This window comes from Sparus aurata, chromosome 17 (genome assembly GCF_900880675.1).
Source record: "Sparus aurata chromosome 17, fSpaAur1.1, whole genome shotgun sequence".
Lineage (NCBI taxonomy): Eukaryota > Metazoa > Chordata > Actinopteri > Spariformes > Sparidae > Sparus > Sparus aurata.
This window is the reverse complement of record NC_044203.1, coordinates 14,102,374-14,124,830: the sequence shown is the minus strand read 5'-3', so window position 1 is coordinate 14,124,830 and position 22,457 is coordinate 14,102,374. Positions and strand designations below refer to the sequence as shown.

Genomic DNA, 22,457 nt, shown 5'->3' with positions numbered 1-22,457 from the left:
TAGTCATCCCTGAAACACTTTAAAAGGAAGGGAAATTGTCTTTTCCATCTGAAGCTTTGTGGAAGATGGCCACTATTTGCTCCTTCTATTCAAGCATATTTTGTTTACCTTTCAGAATAATATACTAGACAGAGTCTGGCTGAACATAGTAAGTTTACCTGCTGAGTATGGTTGCGATGAGTGCGGAGCCACAATCAAACCCCTATAGCAGCTATAGCACTTTTGATTGCTGTCTATTTCATGGCACACAATGCAGTTTCATGTCTTTGTGAATTAGCCCTGATGATGGCGATGGACTCGCTGACCCAGACGCACCTTTTAAAGCTACTCGTTTGCTCTGTTTCGAAACCTGACATTTCCACCGCCTGGCCCTGCATCCCTCTCTTCCCTTTTGTCTGTCTCTGTCTGTCTGCGTGACGCCCAGAATACAGAGGGGCGAAGACACTCATAGAGGCCTTCAAAGACATCTGAGTAATTTCACCACCAGAAAACCTGCCAAAGTGCTCTTTCTCTCCCTCCCGTCTCGACATTTTTTCTCTCCCTTCCTCGCCCTCTCTCTGTGGTGCATTCCCCTCTCTGTGTCTGTCTCTTCATCTCCTCTGCCTTTGTATTTTTTGCTGTCTTTCATGGCCTCTACATTTCTACCTCGCTCCCTTTACTCCCTTTTTCCTCATTCGCCCTCTCTCTTCTGTACCTCGGGTACACCTGGCTGGCTGCTGAGGGCTGACACTTTAAAGACATTGGCTTCAGCTTCTGCTGCTAGTGGAATATCAATATCTGCTGCACGCACACAGACACGCGCGCACACATACACACACACACACACACACACACGCTCACACTCTCTCCTCTCTCCTACACATGTAGCAACATATAGAACACACGAAGGCACACACATATCCACAAACACCCCCCGCTAACTCACACCACGTCGCTGACTCTATTAGAGCAGACATAAAGACAGGCTGGAGCTGCCATGTTGCACAGTGGCGACGGCCGAACGGCGGCCACACCAACAAGAGAGGAACCCTGGGAGTAAACGCTGAGCATTTCCTCCTCCGCATCCCCGTTTCTTTACATTGCTACAAATCACTTTCTTTCTTCCCAAATAACATGTCCTGCATGTGCTGGTTACATCAGAAGAATTTTAAGCAGCTAACTGTAAGCCCTTTAAGACCTCATCCCTGTGTGAACATGTGTGTGTGTACAGAAAAACACACACGCACACACGCAAACACTTACCTTCCCACCACAAACCGCCCTACCCAACTCTCTCTTTCTCTCTCTATCTCTCCGTCTTTGTCTCTGTAGGCTGCTCCTCAAACCTCCCTCTCTCCCCCTCGCTCTTTGTTGATCTGCGCATGGACGCCTCTCCATCAAAGCTAGATTACTGCCCTCAGAGTTGCCTAGCATGGATCTCCCCGCGCCTGGGAGTAATACCCCACGGCAGTTTGACTCGAGAGGTTATTACATGGTTCTCCCTGTCTCTTTCAATTGTTTTGGCTATCTGTGTCTGAGTAAATGGCCGTTTCAAAGTGCAGGTTTTTGCAGCGTTAAGAACCAGTCTGAAGATATCTGGGTGGATAAATAGCCTCCATTTTTGTATTTATAGAAAATACCGTGTTGCGCCCGGCCTAAAAATAGCCAAAATTACAGGGAAACAATTCTCATCGTACCAGTTAATGCATCTGTTGTGTTTACTCGCTGGCTGTGAGTAGCCTTGATAGCTTCTTGGAAGTCACAGGGGACAAAGTCAGCTTTTTTTTCACCACTCTGAAATTTGCATAACGTTGGCCTGACACCTAGTGGATACAGTAATGGTGGTCTGAATTGGGCTATCAGCATCTCCATCTGCTTCCTTGATATCAACAATCCCACACGTGATCAGGCTGCAGCAGCGTGGCATCAGAGCTGTCGGTGCTCTCACAAGTTCTCGCATAAAATCAAAGATTCATTGTACATGTACATGTTTCACTTAAACTGATGTTTGATTATCAAATAGGATACAAACGCTGAGTTCAGTTCATGCCAATAATCCAGATAATTTAACAGTTTTAGATTGTGTTGGACAACATGGGCCTGAGCCATACAAGCTCTGTGAGTAAGAAGGCAACTCTAAGTCACCACATACATATGACTGTCAATGAAAAATCAATGTCTACAAACAGAGACAACAATGCAGCAATGTAAACTTAAAGTTGTGCTTCAGATTTTCATCACATCAAACCAATTTTTGATACTATTCCTCCATTAGATGCATTGTCAGCGGTGGAGTCTGCTACTCCAGGAAGACAAATAGTGTGCAGTTGGGTTTTTGGCTGTAAATAGCTGCCTTGTGTGGCTGTAATTTACTATGATGAGAGCCACGAGAGTGTTTGCATCAGCAATGGCGGGGTCTGCCACTCCCGCGCTGGATACAAATGGCATGGAAATGCAGGGATTAACAGGAAATGATGCAATTCCATGCTAGACAAAATTTGCCCAGTTCACGCACACTTTGCATGTAATTCACTCACATGTCTCATGAAATGACAACATCTGGAGGAGGAGAGCAGCCAGAGCCGGTCATCTAGTTTACATCAGTCCGGGTGAAACTACGACCACACTTATCTTCTTCTGTTGTATTTCTGACAGAATAGCTGTTGAAGTTGTGTTTCCTCTCTGCACTGCGGATGACTAAATGTGTCATTGTGAAATGAACTCTAAGGCTACAGTATTATGTCTTTCTTAATCATACCACAGTTAACACAGGTGTTGCCAAATCAACCAGAACACACCTTGAGGATTAAAGACTGGCCAGAATAATCCTGCGGGGGACATTTATGGCTCAGTGTTTTTGAAGCTTTCCATTGACCTTCTACAGCTCAGATAAAAATGCATCTCCATTGGCAATGTGAGAATCATTAATAATAGTTTTTCGTGAAAAAAAAAAAAGTCAGTGGCACAAATCACAAGCCCCGGCTCGTCTAATTGACTCTGCTGTGGAAGCGAGGTTTGTTTAGGCTGTAAGTCGCAGCAAGCTCAGTCAGGCGCAAAGTCGGTGCCCCGGCTCCAGAGCAAGTTATCTGAAGAGACATGAGAAAAAGTGACAAACCTACACTTCAGACCAAGCCTCAGATTCATCATCCAACAACAAAACAAGAGAGAGATCCAGGAAGACTCGGAAACAAGCACCGCGCCGAGTCAAACAGGACAGACAGTAGAGTTTTGTGTGGTTTTACGGCAGGATAAAATACTGATGAGCAACACAATCTCGAAAAAAAAAAATAATAATGTCAGCAGCATGCATTATTGGTTTTTCATTCTCCTCTGATGGGCTGACCTGCACTGATGCATAGGGTCTCATTTACTGTCACATTGATTTAATAAAAAATGGCCTTTATTGAGCAAACACAGATGAAAGGGAATCATTATGTGGGCTTGCACAGGGATGAGTGCTCCCCTTTTTCCCCCAGTGTTCTTTGTCTGCTTTAGCTTGCATATCATTGAACCTCTTAAATCATTTCCATACTGCTCACATTTCAGGGTCATGAGTGGTAAAAATAACTCCATATGCAAAACAAAATGTAACCTGCGGCCCTGCTCCGAGTGGAGCGCCGTCAGATGAAGACAAGTGCAGGACAGAAAATAGACTCGAACTCAGTCCATATTGCTTTCAAATTGTCTTTTATTTGACCAAGGAGAGCTGTCTGCCCTTCACACACATTCACATTCACACGCGCACACACACATAAACACAATACTAATCAGTGCGATCTAAATCCCCCGGGTATAGGCTCTATTAGACCATGTGCTTATGAGAAGATAATCATTTGGTGATATGAAGACGCAGCACTGGGCGGGTGGGTGGCAACAGTAATGCTGCCGCTGCTGCATGAAAATGCGTCTGCTGCAAACTGTGTACCAAAGCCGTAACTTTTAATATGAGTCGTAGCCTAAAGGCAGACATTAATGAGTCCTTTCTGTCAAGGTGAAGGAACAGAGATAGCAGACGACGTGCCTCACTTTAAAGGATGCAATCACGGCCTCAAACATGAGAGCGTGAGTTATATGACGCTGCGGTCCTCTGGGCAAACAAGTTAAGCTTTTCGCCCTTGACTATACAGATCGACGAGATAATTTTAATGCCAGTTTCATGCTAAAAGGGCAGATATTCATTTTTGACATTCTGTTGTTTGATACGGTCAGGATTGGCCCGCGGCTACAGATGATAATTTATGTGCTTACAGCTTGTTTTATGTATTTTACTTTGAAAAAAAAAACTAAACTGAACGAGCACGCACACGCACACACAAACACACAGTTAAAAATGCAAGGGTTTTAATTAGAAAAGGAACAATTGTCACAGTGGTCAAAATGACTTTTTGGAGACTTCAACACAAGATGGTGCTGTTTAGTTTTCGGCAGCACGGCTTTCATGGTGACATTTAGTTCTCAACATCACATTTGCGTGTATTTTCAGTCTGCCTCAGTTTGTATTTCCCTTTTTTGTAAAACCTGTGCTCCCGATGCATGTTTTGGACAGTTTGTCCATCTTGCGTTCGGTGCCTTGTTGCCCTCAAACAACAAAATGGCAGAATGTCCACATGCATGGCTATTAAGCACAACTGGTTCATGGTCTAAGCTACTGATTTTTCTTGTGCAATCCCAAATTGAACTGCACTCTAGAGGCCATGGTTGCTCGAGCAGCAATTTATGTCTGATTCTCCGTGCTCTGTAAACAAGCCTGAGCTCGAGAAAAACATGTCACATCTCTGTCTGTGGCGACTGAAAATGCATTCTAGTCCTGTTGTTTTCATACACCCACATTTATGAAACAGACCAGCAGGCTGTGTTCCTTTGATTCTCCTCCAGCAATATAAGGAACAGGCAAACATAGCATATTGCCACCTTGTGAAAGCTGGTACTATAATGAATAAGCTTCATCTGTCTCGGGCAGCGTGAAACAAATGAAATGGAAATGAGCTTAACAAGTGCAAAGATAGGAAATGCAAGCATCTGCTGTTGATGTACAGTTAAATTAGGGATGTTTCTTTATGCCTTAAGGATGAATATCATCTGTGAAAGTGAAGCCAAGAACATTTAGCCGTGCGTCACGTTGCCAGAGAGAAACTCATCTCATTTTTCTTCATTAAAGAGGCACTACGTCGTGTTAGAGAAGAAATTTCAACAAGAATCTTAATAGTCACAGTATTTATGAAGTGATAATACAAACTCCGTAACCGAGTAAAGAACAATATTTGAAGCTAGAAAAGCGGCAGGGTCCGCCAAACATGAACAAAGTAAATCAGTATGAAATTGTGTTGGCCTTCAAGGCCAGTTTGTTTACTCAGTTTCGTCCTCACAACTACATATTGCACCTTTAACCCAAGCCTCTTTGTAACATTCACTGAAGCTGGACTGTGTTGACACTCATGGTCAGTATGTCTTACATGTGACTGCTCCTTCCCCCCATATGCAGACTTCATCATATCGCCGTGTGCTTCCACAGTAACCTAATCCTGTTTTTGTATCTCTGTGTTTTCATCCAGTCAGCCAGCAGTGGGAGCCGCCAACAAAATGAGTGTTATCAAGTGTCAGTGCTGTTTTTACTGCTACAATCGTGTGCCAGACGGAGGAAGAGATGATGGAGTGAATGGGAATGCGAGCTTTAGAGAAGAAAGAAGAGATCAGATCAGAGGGGAAGCACTAAAGTCAGTGTGATACTGAGGGAAAGAAGGAAAGAGCATAAGAAAAGAGAGAGATTACGCGAGGGAGTCAGGCGTTTACTGAGAAAGTAGTCTAACATGTCACATGTGAGTCTGCGGCGGCGTTGCCAAAGAGAGGCTCTATTTTTAGGGGAGGAATGTACACAGAGGCCTCGTGAAAAGAGACCATAACAACAAACAGTACGCAACGCGCTCCTACAAAGAGACAGCCCCCTCTGGAACATACAGTCACACAGCATCTACACCAGAGAAAAGAGGAACAAAGTAAAGGAAAATGTCAAGACATCCGATTTTCTGCTGAGATCTTGCATCTGATAGAGAGAGAAAGAGAGAGAGAGAGAGAGAGACAGAGGCCCCCAGAACGCATAGAAAGAGAGAGAAGAGGAACAGGTAAGAGATGCATTCCATTGACGCTTCATGAGCTGCCAGGAGCATTGGACTGTATCCAGTATATACTGCTGGCATGGCTTTAATGTCATTCGATGTAAATATTAATCAAACATGAGCTTTTTTTTTGTGTGTTCAGTTGTCTGTCAAAGCTGACATTTTGTGACTTGTTGCTCTTTTACGTGCAGACTTCTGCCTTTGCTTGTGTCCTTGTTCACACTGAAGCCCGCACATGAAGAGAAAAGGCTGCAGTTGCGTTCATCCAGCTTGAAGCCAAAATGAAAACAAAGCAATTTTAGAGACGCTGCATTAAAACGCCATCACACAGCAACAGACGCGCCACTGCCATGACAATAAACGACAATCCCGCCGCAGAAACAGCCGCGCAGGTGTTCCAGTGGTAATCTACTCGGACAACTAAACGATCGTGCAGATGTGTCGCGGGGCCTGAAATGTCTGAGTGCAGTAGTGCTGAAGTGGGCCCACGTGCTGCAAGGCAGTGATCTGAAGCAAAGTTAGTTTAACAGCTTTGATTTGAACACATTTTCAATTACGTGTATATCTGTAAACTAAGCAGTTAGGCTGTGCTTTTGGGGGGAAAGCTCACCAGGACTATTTGCAGGCTGAATTTCAGATACATGACGCAGGACTGTGTTGAACAGAAATAGCCTGGCTGTATGGTGATGTGTTTGAATGTTTGTTTGTTTCACTACCACTATGATCCTTCTTTATTCTAGGGGGTATAGTCAGTGTGGCTAATTATCTCTTGTAAGATGTCTTACGAATGAAAGTTGTGGCCTAAACACAAATTCCTACTTTTTCACTTTGGTATTTGGCGGACCCTGCCACCTTTCTAGTTCAAAATGGTGTTCTTGTGACCTAAATTTCCTCCGAGAATAGCTTGTTTCTTCAGTTTTGGATACAAGTTTTTATTATTACCTCATTAATGTTGTAAACATTACAATTCTGAGTTTCAATTTCTTCTCCAAAACTACACACTGCCCCTTTACAGCAGAGCTTACTATTCATTCGTGACCGATTATTTACAGCAAGCTCTCAAACGGCTTATATTTGCTTATAAGTTGACGCGGAAGGTTCGAGCTTGAATAATGGAAAAAAACGTCAAATGAAAACAAGTTTTGAAATCAAATGTTTTGACAGTAACAATGGTCTCTCTCCTCAGCATGGACCAACCAGCGGTCGAGGTCTTCCACTTCAAAGACAAGGAGCAGTCATCCAGCCTGCTCCTGCAGCTCAACAGGCTGAGGCAGGAGAGCGTCCTGACAGATGTGTCGCTGTGTTCAGACAACACAGAGATCCCGTGTCATCGCAACGTCCTGGTCTCCAGCAGCCCCTACTTCAGAGCCATGTTCTGCAACAACTTCATGGAGAGACAGCAGACCAAGATTTACTTGAAGGGCATCACACCGAACATTCTGAGCAGTATCATTGACTACGTTTACACAGGACTCATCAGTATCAGCATTGATATTGTGCTCCCTCTGATGCAAGCGGCGTCCATGTTACAATACGGCCGCCTTTTCGAGGCCTGCTCGAACTTCCTTCAGATGCAGCTGAGCCCTGACAACTGTCTGAGCATGGTACGACTCTCTGAGATCATGAGTTGCAACACTTTGAGGGACAAAGCAAAAGAGATGGCCATGAGGAGCTTCTCCGACGTGTCAGCATCCGAGGACCTGTGTGAGCTCTCCCTGCCGGAGCTCATGGGATACTTGGAGGATGACACTCTATGTGCTGAGGAGGAACAGGTGTTTGAGACGCTTGTTGCCTGGATCCACCACGATCCTTTATCAAGGCGTGGTGCCATCAGTGACCTGTTTAAGAAAGTTCGCCTTCGCTACATCCACCCCACCTACCTCTTCCAATTCATCGCCAACGACCCTCTGATCCAGTCCTCCACCCTGTGCACTGAGCTCATAGAGTCCGTGAGACGCCTGATGTTCGCTGTCAGCACCAAATGTATCGGTAACACAGACTTCAAACCTCTCTGGGTGGCACCGAGGCGCTACTCCTACCAGGACATGTTAGTGGTGGTAGGAGGGAGGAAGAACAACGAGCAGACCTCGAGGGAAGCCCTCGTCTTTGACGAGAGGAGCGAAAAGTGGCAGTGGCTGGCCAAGCTGCCCATTCGTCTGTATAAAGCCTCGTACGTCGCCCTTCACAGTGTCTTGTATGTTATCGGAGGCCTGACCACAAACACAAAGTACAGCCAAGTCAGTACGACCGTCTACACCCTCTCCATCAAGACCAACCAGTGGCGAACAGCAGAGCCCCTGCTGGAGCCACGCTTCGCCCACCAGAGTGTCTCCTACCTGCACTTCATCTTTGTCCTGGGAGGCTTCGGGCCTGACAGACGGCTCACAGACAGTGTGGAGAGGTGATTATAAATCATAATTATCCACACATTCGACATACAAAACGCAAACATGACAAATGCCAACAGATCTCTCAATGATGCCATCAGGTACAACAGCATGTTCAACCAGTGGGAGCTGATGGCGCCCATGCCTGAGGCCGTGTTGCATCCCGCGGTGGCTGCTACCAACCAGAGGATCTATGTGTTTGGAGGAGAGGACGCCATGCAGAACCCAGTCAGAATAATACAGGTAAGACACTGTGTTCTTCAATCACTCAGACACTGCTTGCGTTTTCTTTGTCCAGCCACTCTTGCTCAGTCATTCACTCGATCGGTTTCCCCTCTCACACGCTCCGCCTCCCCTCCTGTAGGTGTATCACATTGCCAGGAACATGTGGTCCAAGATGGAGAACAGAACAGTGAAGAATGTGTCTGCTCCTGCTGCCGTTATGGATGACAAAATCTACATCATCGGAGGTAGATAGTAGCTGTGAAAAATACTAATACTGACCATAAAAAAATCTTTGTCTTAGAGCTACATCACCGCATTCTTTTCGAGCGCCCTTCTTAAATAAGTGCCTCCACTGTCACAGGATACACCAGGAGAGTGATCGCTTACGACACCAAGGCCAACCGGTTCATCAAGTGTGCCAACCTGAAGGAGAGGAGGATGCACCACGCTGCCACCGTTCTCAATCACAAACTTTACGTCACCGGCGGACGTTCCGTCAACGGACACGATGTCATTGAGGACTCGGACAGTTTTGAGTGCTACGACCCAAAGTCAGACACTTGGACATCCAAGGGAACGCTGCCGTATAAACTGTTCGACCATGGCTCCCTGACTCTGACGCATGTCTCACAGACGTGAGCTAAATCCTAGCTTAGGTCTGCAAGTACCAGAATGTGTTCTGTCATTTTGTAGCCCTGGTCTCCACAATCAATGTTTGATGAGTCATGGACTTATTTTGAAAGTCCACAGAATCATGCGTACATCAAATATTCAAATTTATAAGGATTTTGATATAACAAATGTTCCATGCAATATTCTATGTCTTTTCTTTTTATTTAATTCATAACCCTAACACCATCTACACCGGTTTGACCTCACAAATGATGAAAGTGCTATTTTGGGCCTGCTCTAAATCATTAGATTTCACTTGTCACATTTAAATCCTGGGGCTGTGTACTGTTTGGTGCGAGACAAAGTTATGCTCAGCTGTGTGCTCTGAACCTGCTGCTGTCTTGGGTGAACATTTGAATCATGGTGTCTTGCTTCAGTAATGAAAATAATGATGAACGATGATTATTGTGCTCACTTCCACAGAGCACTTTCAAAGGTGCAATATGTAAGAATTTCTGTTTAAAATATAAAAAAGCAGCAGCAGAATGTGAAGAAATAACATTTTTGACGTTATGTTCAAGATGTCTATGAATTGTCTTGTAGCGATATCTATTGAGGTTAGCATGCTAACCAGCTAAACTCTGGCCAATGTGTTCCTCAAGAGGTGAAAGCACACCAGCTCACCAGCTAATAGCCACTACAGTTAGCATGAGTTAGCAGTTGTTCTGTTGTCCCCCATTTTGAATTCAACAGGTGGCCAATTCTCAAGTATTGCACCTTAAGTTTGAAGTTTTTTTTGTGTCCTGCAGTGTTCATAATATATGTATATACTGTATGTTATGATAATAACTGACTTTGCGATGTGAACCTATGGTGAAACAATAGCCTGAAATTCTATATTTATTCAATTTTACCTTTTTTAAAATGTTTTTTTTAAAAATGTTTTTGTACCACTTTGATTCTGGTTTTAACACTTTGTTTTTGTTTTTTTTTTACAATAAAAATCCAATCCGTACATGTGGCTTCTCTCCATATCTCCCACTATCAGCATGGTATGTTTTAACAGTGCTCGCTCAGTCAACAGCGAATGCAATCTGAGCAGCACATGTGTGCTGGAAGCGGCATCATGTGTCTGTTTGACCCCGCTCACACTGTCCACACAGGACCTTTACAAGCCCGGACAAGCTCCTGCTATCCACACACACACACACACACACACACGATGACACAGAAGATAATATAGAAAAGGTGTCCTTTTACAAAGAAGAGCCTTAAATATCTTCCAGTGGCAACACGTTCAAATGGTTTTGCTCCACCTGTTGGAGGAGAAACTAAAGCCAGGGGTGCCCCCGGACGTTTCTGGATAACGTGATTCTTTTTATGTTTCTGCTCATGCAGACAGCACGTGGAGATGGGTGGGAGATGTGGGGACAGATGCAGTGAATACATCAAAGCCAGATCCAGTTGCCTGTTTTTCCAGGCAAGACAGAAAATCACTAGTGATTGAGTAACATGTTCCTGGGAGCAAAATTAAGAGGGCTGGGATTTTTTATCAAAAATGGCATTTGTGTTAAAATGAAGAGATTCCAGTAATTCAGATCTCTGTACACAATCTCCTTTAAAATGATTCATTAAAGTAAGGATCAGCAATAGCTAAAGTGATTGCATCATTTAACTCATCAATGACATTCAGTGACTAGTGTCAGCCTTGTCATGTGGCGTAAACAGAATGTGACCAGGAGGTGTTGCGCAGGATTCCGTTACATTTCTTTGAAATCCTAAGTAACCGGGTCAAATGTTTCAGTCACTCACTGCCAGCGAATGGAGTCCAGGGGACAGGGGGTGGAGTGTGCGAGGAAAAGGTGGGTGACTGGAAAAAAACTATAGGTGATCTGATGTTATTTTGAGAAACAAACAAGGGGGTGAATGTTGCACCACGTGAGGGATGTGGTCCTGTCGGTTGCCATGCAAGCTGGCAGATGTGAGAGACAGCGAGAGGGAGGGCGGTTTCACAACAGTGAATCTGAGCGAGTGATGAAACTCAACCAGGAGGAGCAGCAACAGGTGTATATGTGTGTGTGTGTGTGTGTGTGTGTGAGACTGTGTGTTTGTGATTAAGGTTTTCGGAGGGTCAAGCAGGACTAACCAGCTGTCCCATCTGGTCACAACATCACAACAAAAACAGGGGTGATGGACAGACAAGAGGGAGGGAGGGAGATGATTCACTAATAGGCTTTGAGATCATTTGATTCCTCACGCAACCACGAGCCTCAATAACACTGATATAAATATGGTTATAAGGGATTTGTATTTTGGAAACCTTATAAGCGTTTTTGCTGAAGACAGAGGATAAACACGATACACACTGTTTAATCAACACACCAACGGACACAGGATACCGGAGCCAACATTCATGTGTTTACCCGAAAGCAAGTATACATCTTCAGCCTTAACTCAAAACTTTCACCTTTGTTTGTTAGTGTAGGAGCTGCATAAACTCATTTATTCTCCTACTAGCTGGACTTAAACAAGTATGTCTGATTCATCATTGTTGTGATCTGCTGAATAAACTCTTTAAAGCCTTAGGTCATAGTTATCTTTTCAGTCGGTCAGTGAGTCACCGACTGATCCAAGTGCTGGGACTTTCCATGTTGTCCTGTAGTTTGGCCTATTCTGAAAATAGACTTAATTAGACTTTGGGGACTAACAACCATATGCACATTACTGTATACTCCTGTAGTTCACACAACAATTCTTTTCCAGCCTTTAAGTTCCACTTTTTACAGACAGTGCTCTGGCTCTGTATGCTAAACCACATGCGGAACTGTTGATCTATTTCAATGTGGGTCACTTCTGCAGTGGCTTCAATTGTAAGTCATGATAAATACACCTCAGCAGACTCTATCTGCGTAGTGTGCATTGGTTAATTCTCATGTGACGCCTTGTTGACAGATTTTAACATGAGTGCAGAGCTTTTTGACCTTTCCCGTGCATCAGGGTGTTACACATCAAAACCTCAGACACGAGGCCACAGATGCACCTGCTCCAAACGATCAAAGATCGAACGATGCACTAATGTTTAAATGTATTCAGGGATTTCAGTAAGGCTGAGGGAAACCCACTTTCCATACTTCATACATTGTGAATGTCACAAAAGGCCACTAATTGAATAGAAGATGAGAAGAAAAGCAATCAACACAGCCCTTGTCACAAAATAGTTTGAAATAATGAAATAACTTCATATCAACGGGGGGTGATTTAGAATCATCAGTACTAAGCCTGCAGAGCAAAAACCACAGCTGCCAAGCTAGTCCAGCCATGCTACACACACAGGATGTGTCCCAACACCATCATGTCTTGTGTTGAAACACTGGCCTGCTGGTTCCTGGAAGAACTGCACACTCGCATACTCGTTGTGCACCATGTGCTGCTGCTGCTGACATGTTCTCGCAGATTGTATAGTGTGTCATGAATTATGAGAACCTTGAAAATCCCCCCTGTCACTGCCTCTCTGTGCAGACATTAGGCATAAACTCATTTACTCACATGGATGTAGATGCAAATGTACGCACGGACACACACACACGCACACAGCTTTTTACTGAGAATGAAAACACAAAGTCTTTCTCATGCTGCAGGGTTTTAGGAAGTGAACTTCAGCCCTTTACATCTGCAGTCACACGACATCAGTGATCAGGCCAGGGTGAGGTTTAGGTGACAGCATTTCCTCATTGATGCCTTTGTTATCATTCTTCTGCCTGCTGATGACAAATCCAGTACACTACACCTCCTGATCTTTCACCAAACGATGGTTACATTTACATTTGAAACTGACTTCATGGTATTTGCCTCTGAAAGCCCACGTTTAAATGACACGAGAAGGACTATTATAGCCATAAACAAACAGATATAAACACTGAACTTTATTCCCAATTGCATCAGAAATAGATCATGTGTTTAATTAAGCTGATAAGAGTTGACCCAGTGGCCTAGACAAACCTAGTTACACATTATCTTGAATGGTACAGTCCAAAATAAACAAAATACCCTCATCCAGTCTTCAAGGATCAGTCCGGGCTGTTTTGGGAAAATTTAAATACAATGTCAACCCCCAGCCCTTCAGACACACACACACTCCCACACAATCCACAATGCAACCCAATACTCTGAAGGACAACTTGATCTATTTATAATAGTGTGAGTGACTAAGAATCAGGGGACTTTACAGCCATGTCACTGCAAGCATGAAATGTTTTTTTTCCCCCCTTTATATTTACAGTCACATAGAGCGAGCAGTGATAAGCCTTGGCAAAACACTTCCTGAACAGTAATTACTTTTATCATCAACGATTCATTAACCATTAAAATCTGTTGTGTGACTGTTGTGTTATATTGGGCACTATATAGTTATATATAGTACAAAATGGACACAACGTGACACAAAGCAAGTGTCAAAAGACTGAAACAACTACAAAGAGATGCACAACAAAGGTAAAAATATATATATATATATATATATAGATGCAAAACAACAACAAAGACTTGAAACAATTACAAAGAAACTCAAAACAACTACAAACTGATGCAAAACAACAACAATAATTAAGAATAAAGAATAACAAGAGAGGTAAAAGAACTACAAAGAGAATCAAGAACAACAACAACAAAGACATGAAAAATGAGCAGAGAGATGCTAAACAACTACAAAACAAAACAGCAAAAATATAATGTTGGCAGTCATGGTTTGTGTCTCTTTGTTGGTCCTAGGCCGGAAGCATATGGGTGGGGGAGGACTTTCACATGTCAATGCTCAGGGGCATTGTGTGATAATCTGTACGGCACCGTGGCTACTCAGTACATGTAGTAAAGGTAGGAAAGTTTTTCCCTCTGAAGTTGACATACAAACCAGCATTATTGTGATATACCTGTGAAAACCTTCACCTATCTTAAAAAATAAGTTCCTTATCAGAGTGAAGTTCACCGAGGAGACGGTTACATAATTGTCTCCCTCGCCGTTTAACTTTTACCCAGTGCTTTTCTAAAACATGCATCGTGCTATAACCCATTGACATGAAGTTACTGGGTATCATCTGTCTCTGACTTTCCATGACATGAACGCTTTTGCTACCTCTGCTCTTCTCTCCGAGACATTTTGCAACGCTCAAGTTGATAAACAAAGCCACGTGTTGCAGGGAAGTTTCCAAAGTGGGCGGGGCTCATGTATTTCCGGGTTCTGAGTTGAGGATATAAGAGGAGCTGCGCAATGTCAACAGTAGACCAGAACAAATCGCTATCAGGAAGGGATACCTCCTAACATCTCGAACAGGGACTGTTTCTACGGTTTTTATTTGGTTTTTGAGTTTATTCAACTCGTCTCCATCGAAGCGGGATGCCTTTCCTCGGACAGGACTGGAGGTCACCGGGTCAGAGTTGGGTTAAAACCGAGGAGGGATGGAAAAAGACAACGGCAAACGAGAAAAACAACAACGTCTCCGTGCAGAGGTTGGTGTTTAAACCAGCGCTGAGCAATGTCGCTGTCCCCTTCACTGCAGTGTTTTGGAGTTGCGCAAGTCTTAAAACATGCGCCATCACTTTGTTTTGTGTTCAGTTAGAGGAGCATGGAAGGAGGAAGAGGGGGAGGTAGTTTGAGGAAGTCCAAAAACAGCATTATGAACAAAGGCAGGGTGACAGACAGACAGACAGTAGGCCTACACCTTCATGTCGTTTCCACTTCATTAACCTGACTGTCTTTGTTTTGCTGGGCCCATGTTCCTTTTCCAGGCTAATCACTAAGCTATTAATAACCTCACAACAAGTGAGTGGATTAACAAACGTCTGTTGAGGCTGTCCACTTTCCAGAATGATCACACTGACTTCTAAAGCCTTCAGCCCTGGCCTGAGGTCACAGCTGATGCACATGCACAACAGCGGAAGTTAGACATGAATTTGAAAAAACCCTTTGTTTTGGTGCTGGAGTGTGGTCTCTGTACAGTAGACAGCCGAGATAAAATGGTGAGGTGATGCCTTTAATGAAATATGGCCGCTTGTGTTTTTCCAGCTTCTGCAAAGCCGAGGAGGAGGAGGAGTGTTTCAACAAGGAGAACCTGCTGCTCTCTCTCGGCTACGACATGGCTGCCAAGAAGAGGAAAAAAGACCTCATGAACAACAACACCAAGGTCCCCTGTGAGTCGCAATGAAAGAGCCACACAGGCTGGCTTATTGTATAAATATGTAACGGATAACATTTTGTTATCATTATGTGTGGGGTTATAAGTCACGTAATAATACACCAACCTTAGGTTCAGGACAAAAAATATGAACCAGAGGGGCTCTCGAGAATGTTATGTAACGTTCGTGAGGGGAACTCTTCCCTAATAATATTGTTTATGATTAATTTTCCATCATTTTATAAACTCTGTCTCAATAACTGTGCCGAAAAATCGTATCTCGTTTGGGGTGTGTGCGTGTGCATTTGTCACAGTGCTTATGTGCTGCTTAATGAGGGCAGGCCTCTAACATAAACATTCCGCTCTCTCCGCAGATTTCCACAGGGAGAAGTGGATTTATGTTCATAAAGGAAGCACCAAGGAGGTAACAAACCAACTCATTTAGTTTCACATCAACTTTTTCACATCATCACTGCTAATGTAAACACGCTGAGAAAACTCTGTATTCCTGCCGAGGATCGCAATCTAATACCCTGATAATTAAATTCTCCCCAGCGCCACGGATATTGTACACTGGGAGAGGCCTTCAACCGCTTGGATTTCTGCAGCGCCATCAAGGACACGAGGAGATTTAATTACGTCGTCCGAGTGAGTCTTCATCCCTTTCTTTCCTTCCAGTTTCCTCTGTTCCTTTTTTTTGGTTAATAGGAGATGTTTTGTTTTTGGCAGAGAAGGGGTTAAGGTTAAGAGGGTGTGTAGGCTTTTGCCAGGCTCTTATCAATGCTCTGCAGACCAGGGTCTCTCAATGGCAACGACACCATCCCAGGGAGTGTATGCATGTGAGCGGAAGGGTAGGAGTGTGTCATAGCATGACATTTTGGTGTAATTGGATTAGCTAAAGCCATTTGGCATCCCTAAATTCAGCTGTATTTAAAATTAATTCACATGTGTTCACTTCAGACATTTCATATAGGAAGTGTGAAACTGATACGGCTAAAAATGTTGGACCTCGAAAAACATCTAATAATAATTATCACAGTATTTTCACTAGGGATGCCAAATGGCTCTGTTAAGGAAGGGGGACCGTGTGGCAACGTCAACATTCATTTTATCTATATCAATAGAGGAATTTGGAGCTGTTCCTCCCCATTGAAGTGTCACCGGACTGAACCAAACTCCAGCTCTCCCACATGTGCTCCCATGTGAGCCGAGGGCTGCATGCGGTCGTGTTCTCCCTGTGCTGGTGGGAGGGAGGGAGGCTGGAGGGGGGGTGACAGCTGTGCGGTGAGGTGCGACCACCCGACAGGGGTTTATGAAACCAGACCCGGTGGTTGTCAGGTGATTCAGACCCCCAAACACAAGCACACATACAAAGGCTTGTCTCTGCCAGACTCGGGCTGCCTTTTATGTGTCTCCCGCTCTCATTTCTGTCTCATCCACTATCTTCTCTTGGATGTCTCTGACTCTGTCCTGATAAATATGATGGAATGTACCAATTCGGGATTGATTGGGGGGAGTATATCCTGTATCAGCAGAGGATGATGTTTTATGGCTGTTTTGTCGTTTTTACCTAAAGTATAATGTGTCGGCATAATAATATTCCGGAGGCAGCAGAACGCAAAATATTCTGTTATTCCACAAGTAACCGAAGTTTAGAAATCTCGCTCAAACTTAATTTTCCACAGAGAGTTGGCCATACATGTCTATCTCTGTTGAAGTTTTGGATTGACCTTTTAGCGCAGGCCCCAGCTAACAAGTGCAGTGTAGTGTGGTAAGCCCAAAGAACAATACGGCTGTGTAACACTAGCGTCTCGTCTGGACATGGTGTCCTAGGTCACTGCTCTTCACTGGTTGTGTCTGATGGCATTTGCGGGTTCATTTAACTCCCTCTCAGTTACACGGATCAGGTTTGTCCACAAAGAGACAACGGGCGGCCTCTCTTTTCTCGTGGAGGTTACTTCAAGGAGACAGAAACCTTTTTTAAAATGGACACATTTCAGCTGCGCCGTTTTATCAAAAACAAGAAGATACAGCCCTTTTCAATAACTGTTTCTGTGTCGGTGGAAAAGTGAGAGCCGTACGCCAAGGTATGAAGTGCAGTTTAGTGAACAGCGGGGGCTAAAAGTAGATACGGAAACGCACATTGTTCTGCCCGGCTGCTCTACAAAGAGAGGAACACTTGATGAGCTGCTAAAAGAAGAGGGGCATGGGATTAGGTTTTAGGAGTGGAGGTGGAAAGAATGAAAAAAGGGAGCCAGGAGGGAGCGAAGAAGCTTAAAATTGGTCAAAACTGAGAGAGAGGATGAGCATGTAGGAGGGAAGTAATTTAGTCCAAAGCTGGGTGTTATTAAGACTCCCAGATTTAGGATTTGTCTGAATGCTTACTTGCAATCGGTGTTATCTTTAGTAATGAACTTGCGTTTTTCAATTGCCCTCAGTATCCCCTCCAGTTCACCAGAATGTGCCCCCATAATATGATGATATGATAACCAGGTCACATGCTCCGGTCAGAATGGGGCAAGGGGGAGAACTCGAGTTTCTCCATGATGTCACTGCATCTGTTAGATGCCAGACATGCCACCCTGGAAGCCGCTGTTTGTCTGCCAGCCAATAGCAACAACCCTCGCAGACATACACAAGCAGGCATGAACACACAAGCACACGCACTCTCCGTCAAATCATTCGGTTAATTCACATGACAGGAGGATCAGGAGTCAAATGATTAAAAGCTTGTTTGTGGAGGCTGATGTTGTCGACAGCCCGGGCTGCCGTCCAACACCTTTCCAGTAGCTTCTTCCCCCTGAAGAGACCCGAGAGCCAAGAATGCTGTTGTATGGAGGTTGAGTCCAGCATCAGTTGAGAGTAATGACCGAGTGGAATGTCTCCAGATTTTGTTCTAGGCAGCATTTATTGTTATGCTTGCAAGTGCCTTTCTAAGAATGCAGCATAGCAAACATTAAGTAATGAGGCGACGGAACAGAGAGTCTCTGCGGCTGACGGCTTGAAATTTATGTTGCGTCTCCCTCTCTCTTTCTGTCTCTTTTCTCTGCTCCAGCTCCTGGAGCTTATCGCCAAGTCCCAGCTCCCCTCGCTCAGCGGTGTGGCGCAGAAGAACTACATGAATATTCTGGAGAGAGTGGTACAGAAAGGTGAGCTCTCTCGGAGACACTCAACTAGTTTGCCTCTCAGTTTCTCTCTTTTATGCCTTCCAGGGGTTCTTATCTTTCTGCACTGGTCTCAGACATACACGCATGTACCTCTTCTATGCAGACTCACTCGGTCTGTGTCATTGTCTTTATTGTTAGAAGGAAGGAGTAGTAGACTCCTCATTTCTCTAAAAGACATAAACACTCGTAATTAAAGCAGAGCGCAGATTAAGCCTTCCTGCATTTGTTGTTTGCACCGATAGGTGAGGAAATGAGCCCTGACCACATCTGAAGGAGGCCGGGGAGTAAATTTAGTGCTTTAATGGCACAGTGAAAAACACTGACAGTCACCAGACTCCTCTGCAAGCCACTGTGTAAACTCAATGTTCCCTCTGCTAAACAGAGATCCAGGTTGTTTAGGTGGCGTTATGAAACCTGTTGGCAAAAATATTATGAGCGTCGGAGGAGAAGCGCACAGCCACTCCAAAACATTTGGTTTAATAATGTGCTTTTCGGTGATTCACGATAAATCAGCGCTTGGCCGTTTGCCCGGTGGATAATAATCACTCTGTGTCACCCAGGCTTTTAAACGGCACTTTTGGGTTATTATCACAGCAATAAATTGAGTTTGCTGAATCTCTCCTGATTCCCTCCTCAGTTCTCGATGACCAGCAGAACGTCCGGCCCATCAAGGAGCTGCTGAAGACACTCTACATCTCGCTGTGTGGTCTCGTGCAGGACATGGGCAAGTCGGTCCTGGTGGGGAACATCAACACCTGGGTGCATCGCATGGAGAACATCATGCAATGGCAGCAGCGGCTGGACAACATCCAGATCAACAGGGTAAGCGTCGAACGAGAATTTGACGACGTGCAAAAAATGCAAATTCCTGTTATATTAACAACTTTTTTTCTGCTTCCTGTTCCCCTTCAGCCCACATCTACAGGCATGACTCTGACCGAGCTGCCCATCAGTCTGCAGCTGAACATCATGCAGCGTCTGTCAGACGGAAGGGACCTGGTCAGCTTGGGCCAGGTGTGCCCTGAGCTGGGGGCCCTCACTGAGGACCGGCTGCTGTGGAAGAAACTCTGCCAGTACCACTTCACAGACAGACAGGCACGTAGAATTCAGCAGATGATCCCTTTTTTAATATGCTCTAGTTGTCTTCCTCATTGTAAACTGTCTCACGGCTCCACATTACCTCCACGTTACATACTTGTGTCAGTCAAAGTGAGATAACCGAGCAGTCTTCTGGACAAACGTGTCATTAAAATCACTCCATAAAGGAGCCAAGTGTCTCTGATAACCAAGTTGCTGTTGGAAATTGGAGGCCGCCGAGTGGTGAACCTAGCAGCGGCGTGCTCCAAAGCATGCACTTGATAACAAGTGAGGTGGTCTCAGGCTTTATGTCAAAGTAGGTTACAGTATAGCTTCCCAACAGGTTTACATTTAGTTTCTGTTTGGGTGAGAATACTCTCTCCACTATTGCTGGTTGAACCTCCATCTTTGTGTGAGGTAGGGGATCGAGGTGTGAAAGACATTCTCGTGAGGGCTTCGATTAAAGTGGATATTTCAGACTATTCTTTTCTTCTTCAGATCCGAAAGCGCCTGATGGTGTCAGATAAAGGTCACCTGGAGTGGAAGAAGATGTACTTCAAGCTGAGCCGCTGCTACCCTCACAGAGAGGAGTACAGTGACACCCTGCACTTCTGCACACACTGCCACATCCTCTTCTGGAAGGTAGTGTGTTTTTTCTCGCTTTTTATACTCTGCACTTGATCAAAGTGGACGTGAAACCTGCTCGTAAAGCTGCACTTTGAAGATGAAACGGAGGCAAAATGCAATATTGATTGTTGTGTGTGTCTTTCTTTTCTTTGTTGCAGGACACAAACCATCCCTGCACAGCCAACAACCCAGAAAGTTGCACCATGTCCCTCTCCCCTCAGGACTTTATCAACCTTTTCAACTTCTGATACCAAAACAAATCCAGATGAACTGACTGTACATACTGTACATAGACGTGTACCATATTGTTTTTGTTTAACGGCACTATCAATTCCTGGATGTGTATTTTAGTTGAGGTAAGACTGGAGGGGGCTCAGGCAGCGGGACAATTATGCAATCGTGTTTCTTTTGTAAGAGGACAGACTCTCCTGGGAGAGTTCGCTGTTGAAAGTGAGTGAATGTGACGGAGAGGAAGGAGAGATGTCGGAGCAGTCGGCAGACAGCGGGCCTGTAGGTGGATAAAGGGAACACTTCTCAGAGTTTAGTCTTAGTTTAGTGTGTTGTGTGAAATGACACGTGCAAAGTAAACCTGATCCTTGATGTGCACACTTGTGTTTCCTGGTATGAAGAAGCTGGTTTTATTTTATTTTAGTTTTTTTTTCCAACACAGGAAATCGGAAGATTATTCAAACTTGTTTGTTTGACGTTTGAAATTGTGAGTTGTTTAATATAGTTGCAGTAATGTTGTGTTCGGCACTGAGAGGAGTACATTTTGAGTTGCTGCGGTACCTAAGGATATTGAATGTAAGCAATGGGGTCAGTAATTGTTCGTTATGTTGTCACACCACGGTATGTTTTCTATTTTTCTTGGTTGTTTTTCACTTTTATAAAGATTTGATAAGACTTTTTTAAAGAAATTGTGTGTTTGTGTTCCTGCTGTGGCTGCTGTAGCTGCAGCACCTGAGTGCAGTTTACCAAAGATATCAAAGTCAATAATATTACAATGGTGTGTGTGTGCCTTCATTATAAAACTTGAAACCGGTACAGCTTAATCCTTGTTTGCAAACTTTTCAGATCCCAATGCTGTTTTTTGTTCTTGTTTTTTTTTTTTTTTTTTTTTTTAGCATTATCAGCAAATATTAAGATTTGAAGCTCTGATACCAAAGTCGAGATTTTTCTGTAGCCCCTTGCATGATTTTTATTATTTTTTTTAAACACACAGCTAATTGACTTGACTTATTTATTTATTAAGATTCTAGCAAGTGGCTCAGCTTGCACAACTGGGTTTGAAGGAATGCAAATATCGCTATAAAGGTGCAATTTGACCCTGACTTTCTGCTGTCACTGCTCAGTGAGGATTGATGTACATGCTATGCGATGTGTTCTGTTTATGTTCTGTGGAATAAATGAAAGAGAATAACTTCTGCTGTCAGTTTTCTGTATTCTTCACATTTTTACTCCTCTGCACACACGCTGAACAATGATGTGGGATAATTGTTAAACATTGTGCTCTGATTTCTTGTTGGAAGTGAAGGAGGTGCTCGGCAGGTTTGCATGTTCGCTAACAGTGAGCTTGTGCCCTCTATTGGACAAAATGATCAACTGCAAGGGGCCAGGTAAAAAAGAAATTGGTATAGGTATTGGATAACACCTCAACCAACTTGCACAGTGGAACGGGATAGTGCTGTGAATTTATTTCATAATTAGTTGCTTTATTCAGTGATGGGAAGTACATTTACTCAAGCTCTGCCCTTAATAACCATGTTGATACTTTCCATTTTCTGCTACTTTTGCTTCCATTCCACCACACATTGGGGTCGTACACTGTGCTTTTACTTGGTATTTATTTGATTACTGTAGTTAGGAGATGCTTTAAAGATTGCATGCTTCATCAGAGCCAGAGTAACACATTTTGAAATACTTTTATTCGATTTGCAATCAGATAAAGACAGATTCTAAAAATCAGAACAATGCCAAATATCTGATCAAATAATCAACCAGGCCGATAACCGATTGGCCTATAATATGCAGTATATACATGCAAAGATATGTAGAATTTTACTTGTACTTGTTTGACATTCAGGAACAGTTGATAAATCTTTA

At 43.9% G+C, this 22,457-nt stretch overlaps 2 protein-coding genes across 3 annotated transcripts; both read left to right on the top strand.

Annotated features, from left to right (window-relative positions):
• The first annotated feature begins 5,640 nt into the window (after window positions 1–5,640).
• klhl38b (kelch-like family member 38b) lies at window positions 5,641–9,812 on the top strand. 2 transcript variants are annotated; one of them, XM_030392843.1, is made up of 6 exons: window positions 5,641–6,098; window positions 6,284–6,609; window positions 7,279–8,493; window positions 8,581–8,722; window positions 8,844–8,949; window positions 9,066–9,410. In XM_030392843.1, the coding sequence occupies exons 3-6, from the start codon at window positions 7,280–7,282 to the stop codon at window positions 9,341–9,343; spliced, it is 1,740 nt and encodes a 579-aa protein (XP_030248703.1). In that variant the 5' UTR covers window positions 5,641–6,098; window positions 6,284–6,609; window position 7,279; the 3' UTR covers window positions 9,344–9,410. The 2 variants fall into 2 exon arrangements, with proteins under 2 accessions (XP_030248703.1, XP_030248705.1); XM_030392845.1 differs by lacking the exon at window positions 6,284–6,609 and having other exon boundaries at window positions 9,066–9,812.
• Window positions 9,813–14,523: 4,711 nt separating this feature from the next.
• Window positions 14,524–21,775, top strand: fbxo32 (F-box protein 32). The gene is made up of 9 exons (XM_030394500.1): window positions 14,524–14,818; window positions 15,375–15,499; window positions 15,858–15,907; window positions 16,039–16,131; window positions 18,539–18,632; window positions 19,288–19,472; window positions 19,563–19,745; window positions 20,226–20,369; window positions 20,513–21,775. The coding sequence occupies exons 1-9, from the start codon at window positions 14,706–14,708 to the stop codon at window positions 20,600–20,602; spliced, it is 1,077 nt and encodes a 358-aa protein (XP_030250360.1). The 5' UTR covers window positions 14,524–14,705; the 3' UTR covers window positions 20,603–21,775.
• Window positions 21,776–22,457: the final 682 nt, after the last annotated feature.

Bases quoted from the DNA above. Each gene is read 5' to 3' on its own strand.
- klhl38b (XM_030392845.1), top strand. From the start codon at position 7,280: ATGGACCAACCAGCGGTCGAGGTCTTCCACTTCAAAGACAAGGAGCAG. The intron at 8,494-8,580 runs GTGATTATAAAT...TGATGCCATCAG, and splicing joins CTCACAGACAGTGTGGAGAG to GTACAACAGCATGTTCAACC. The intron at 8,723-8,843 runs GTAAGACACTGT...CCCCTCCTGTAG, and splicing joins ACCCAGTCAGAATAATACAG to GTGTATCACATTGCCAGGAA.
- fbxo32 (XM_030394500.1), top strand. From the start codon at position 14,706: ATGCCTTTCCTCGGACAGGACTGGAGGTCACCGGGTCAGAGTTGGGTT. The intron at 18,633-19,287 runs GTGAGCTCTCTC...TTCCCTCCTCAG, and splicing joins GGAGAGAGTGGTACAGAAAG to TTCTCGATGACCAGCAGAAC. The intron at 19,473-19,562 runs GTAAGCGTCGAA...GTTCCCCTTCAG, and splicing joins ACAACATCCAGATCAACAGG to CCCACATCTACAGGCATGAC.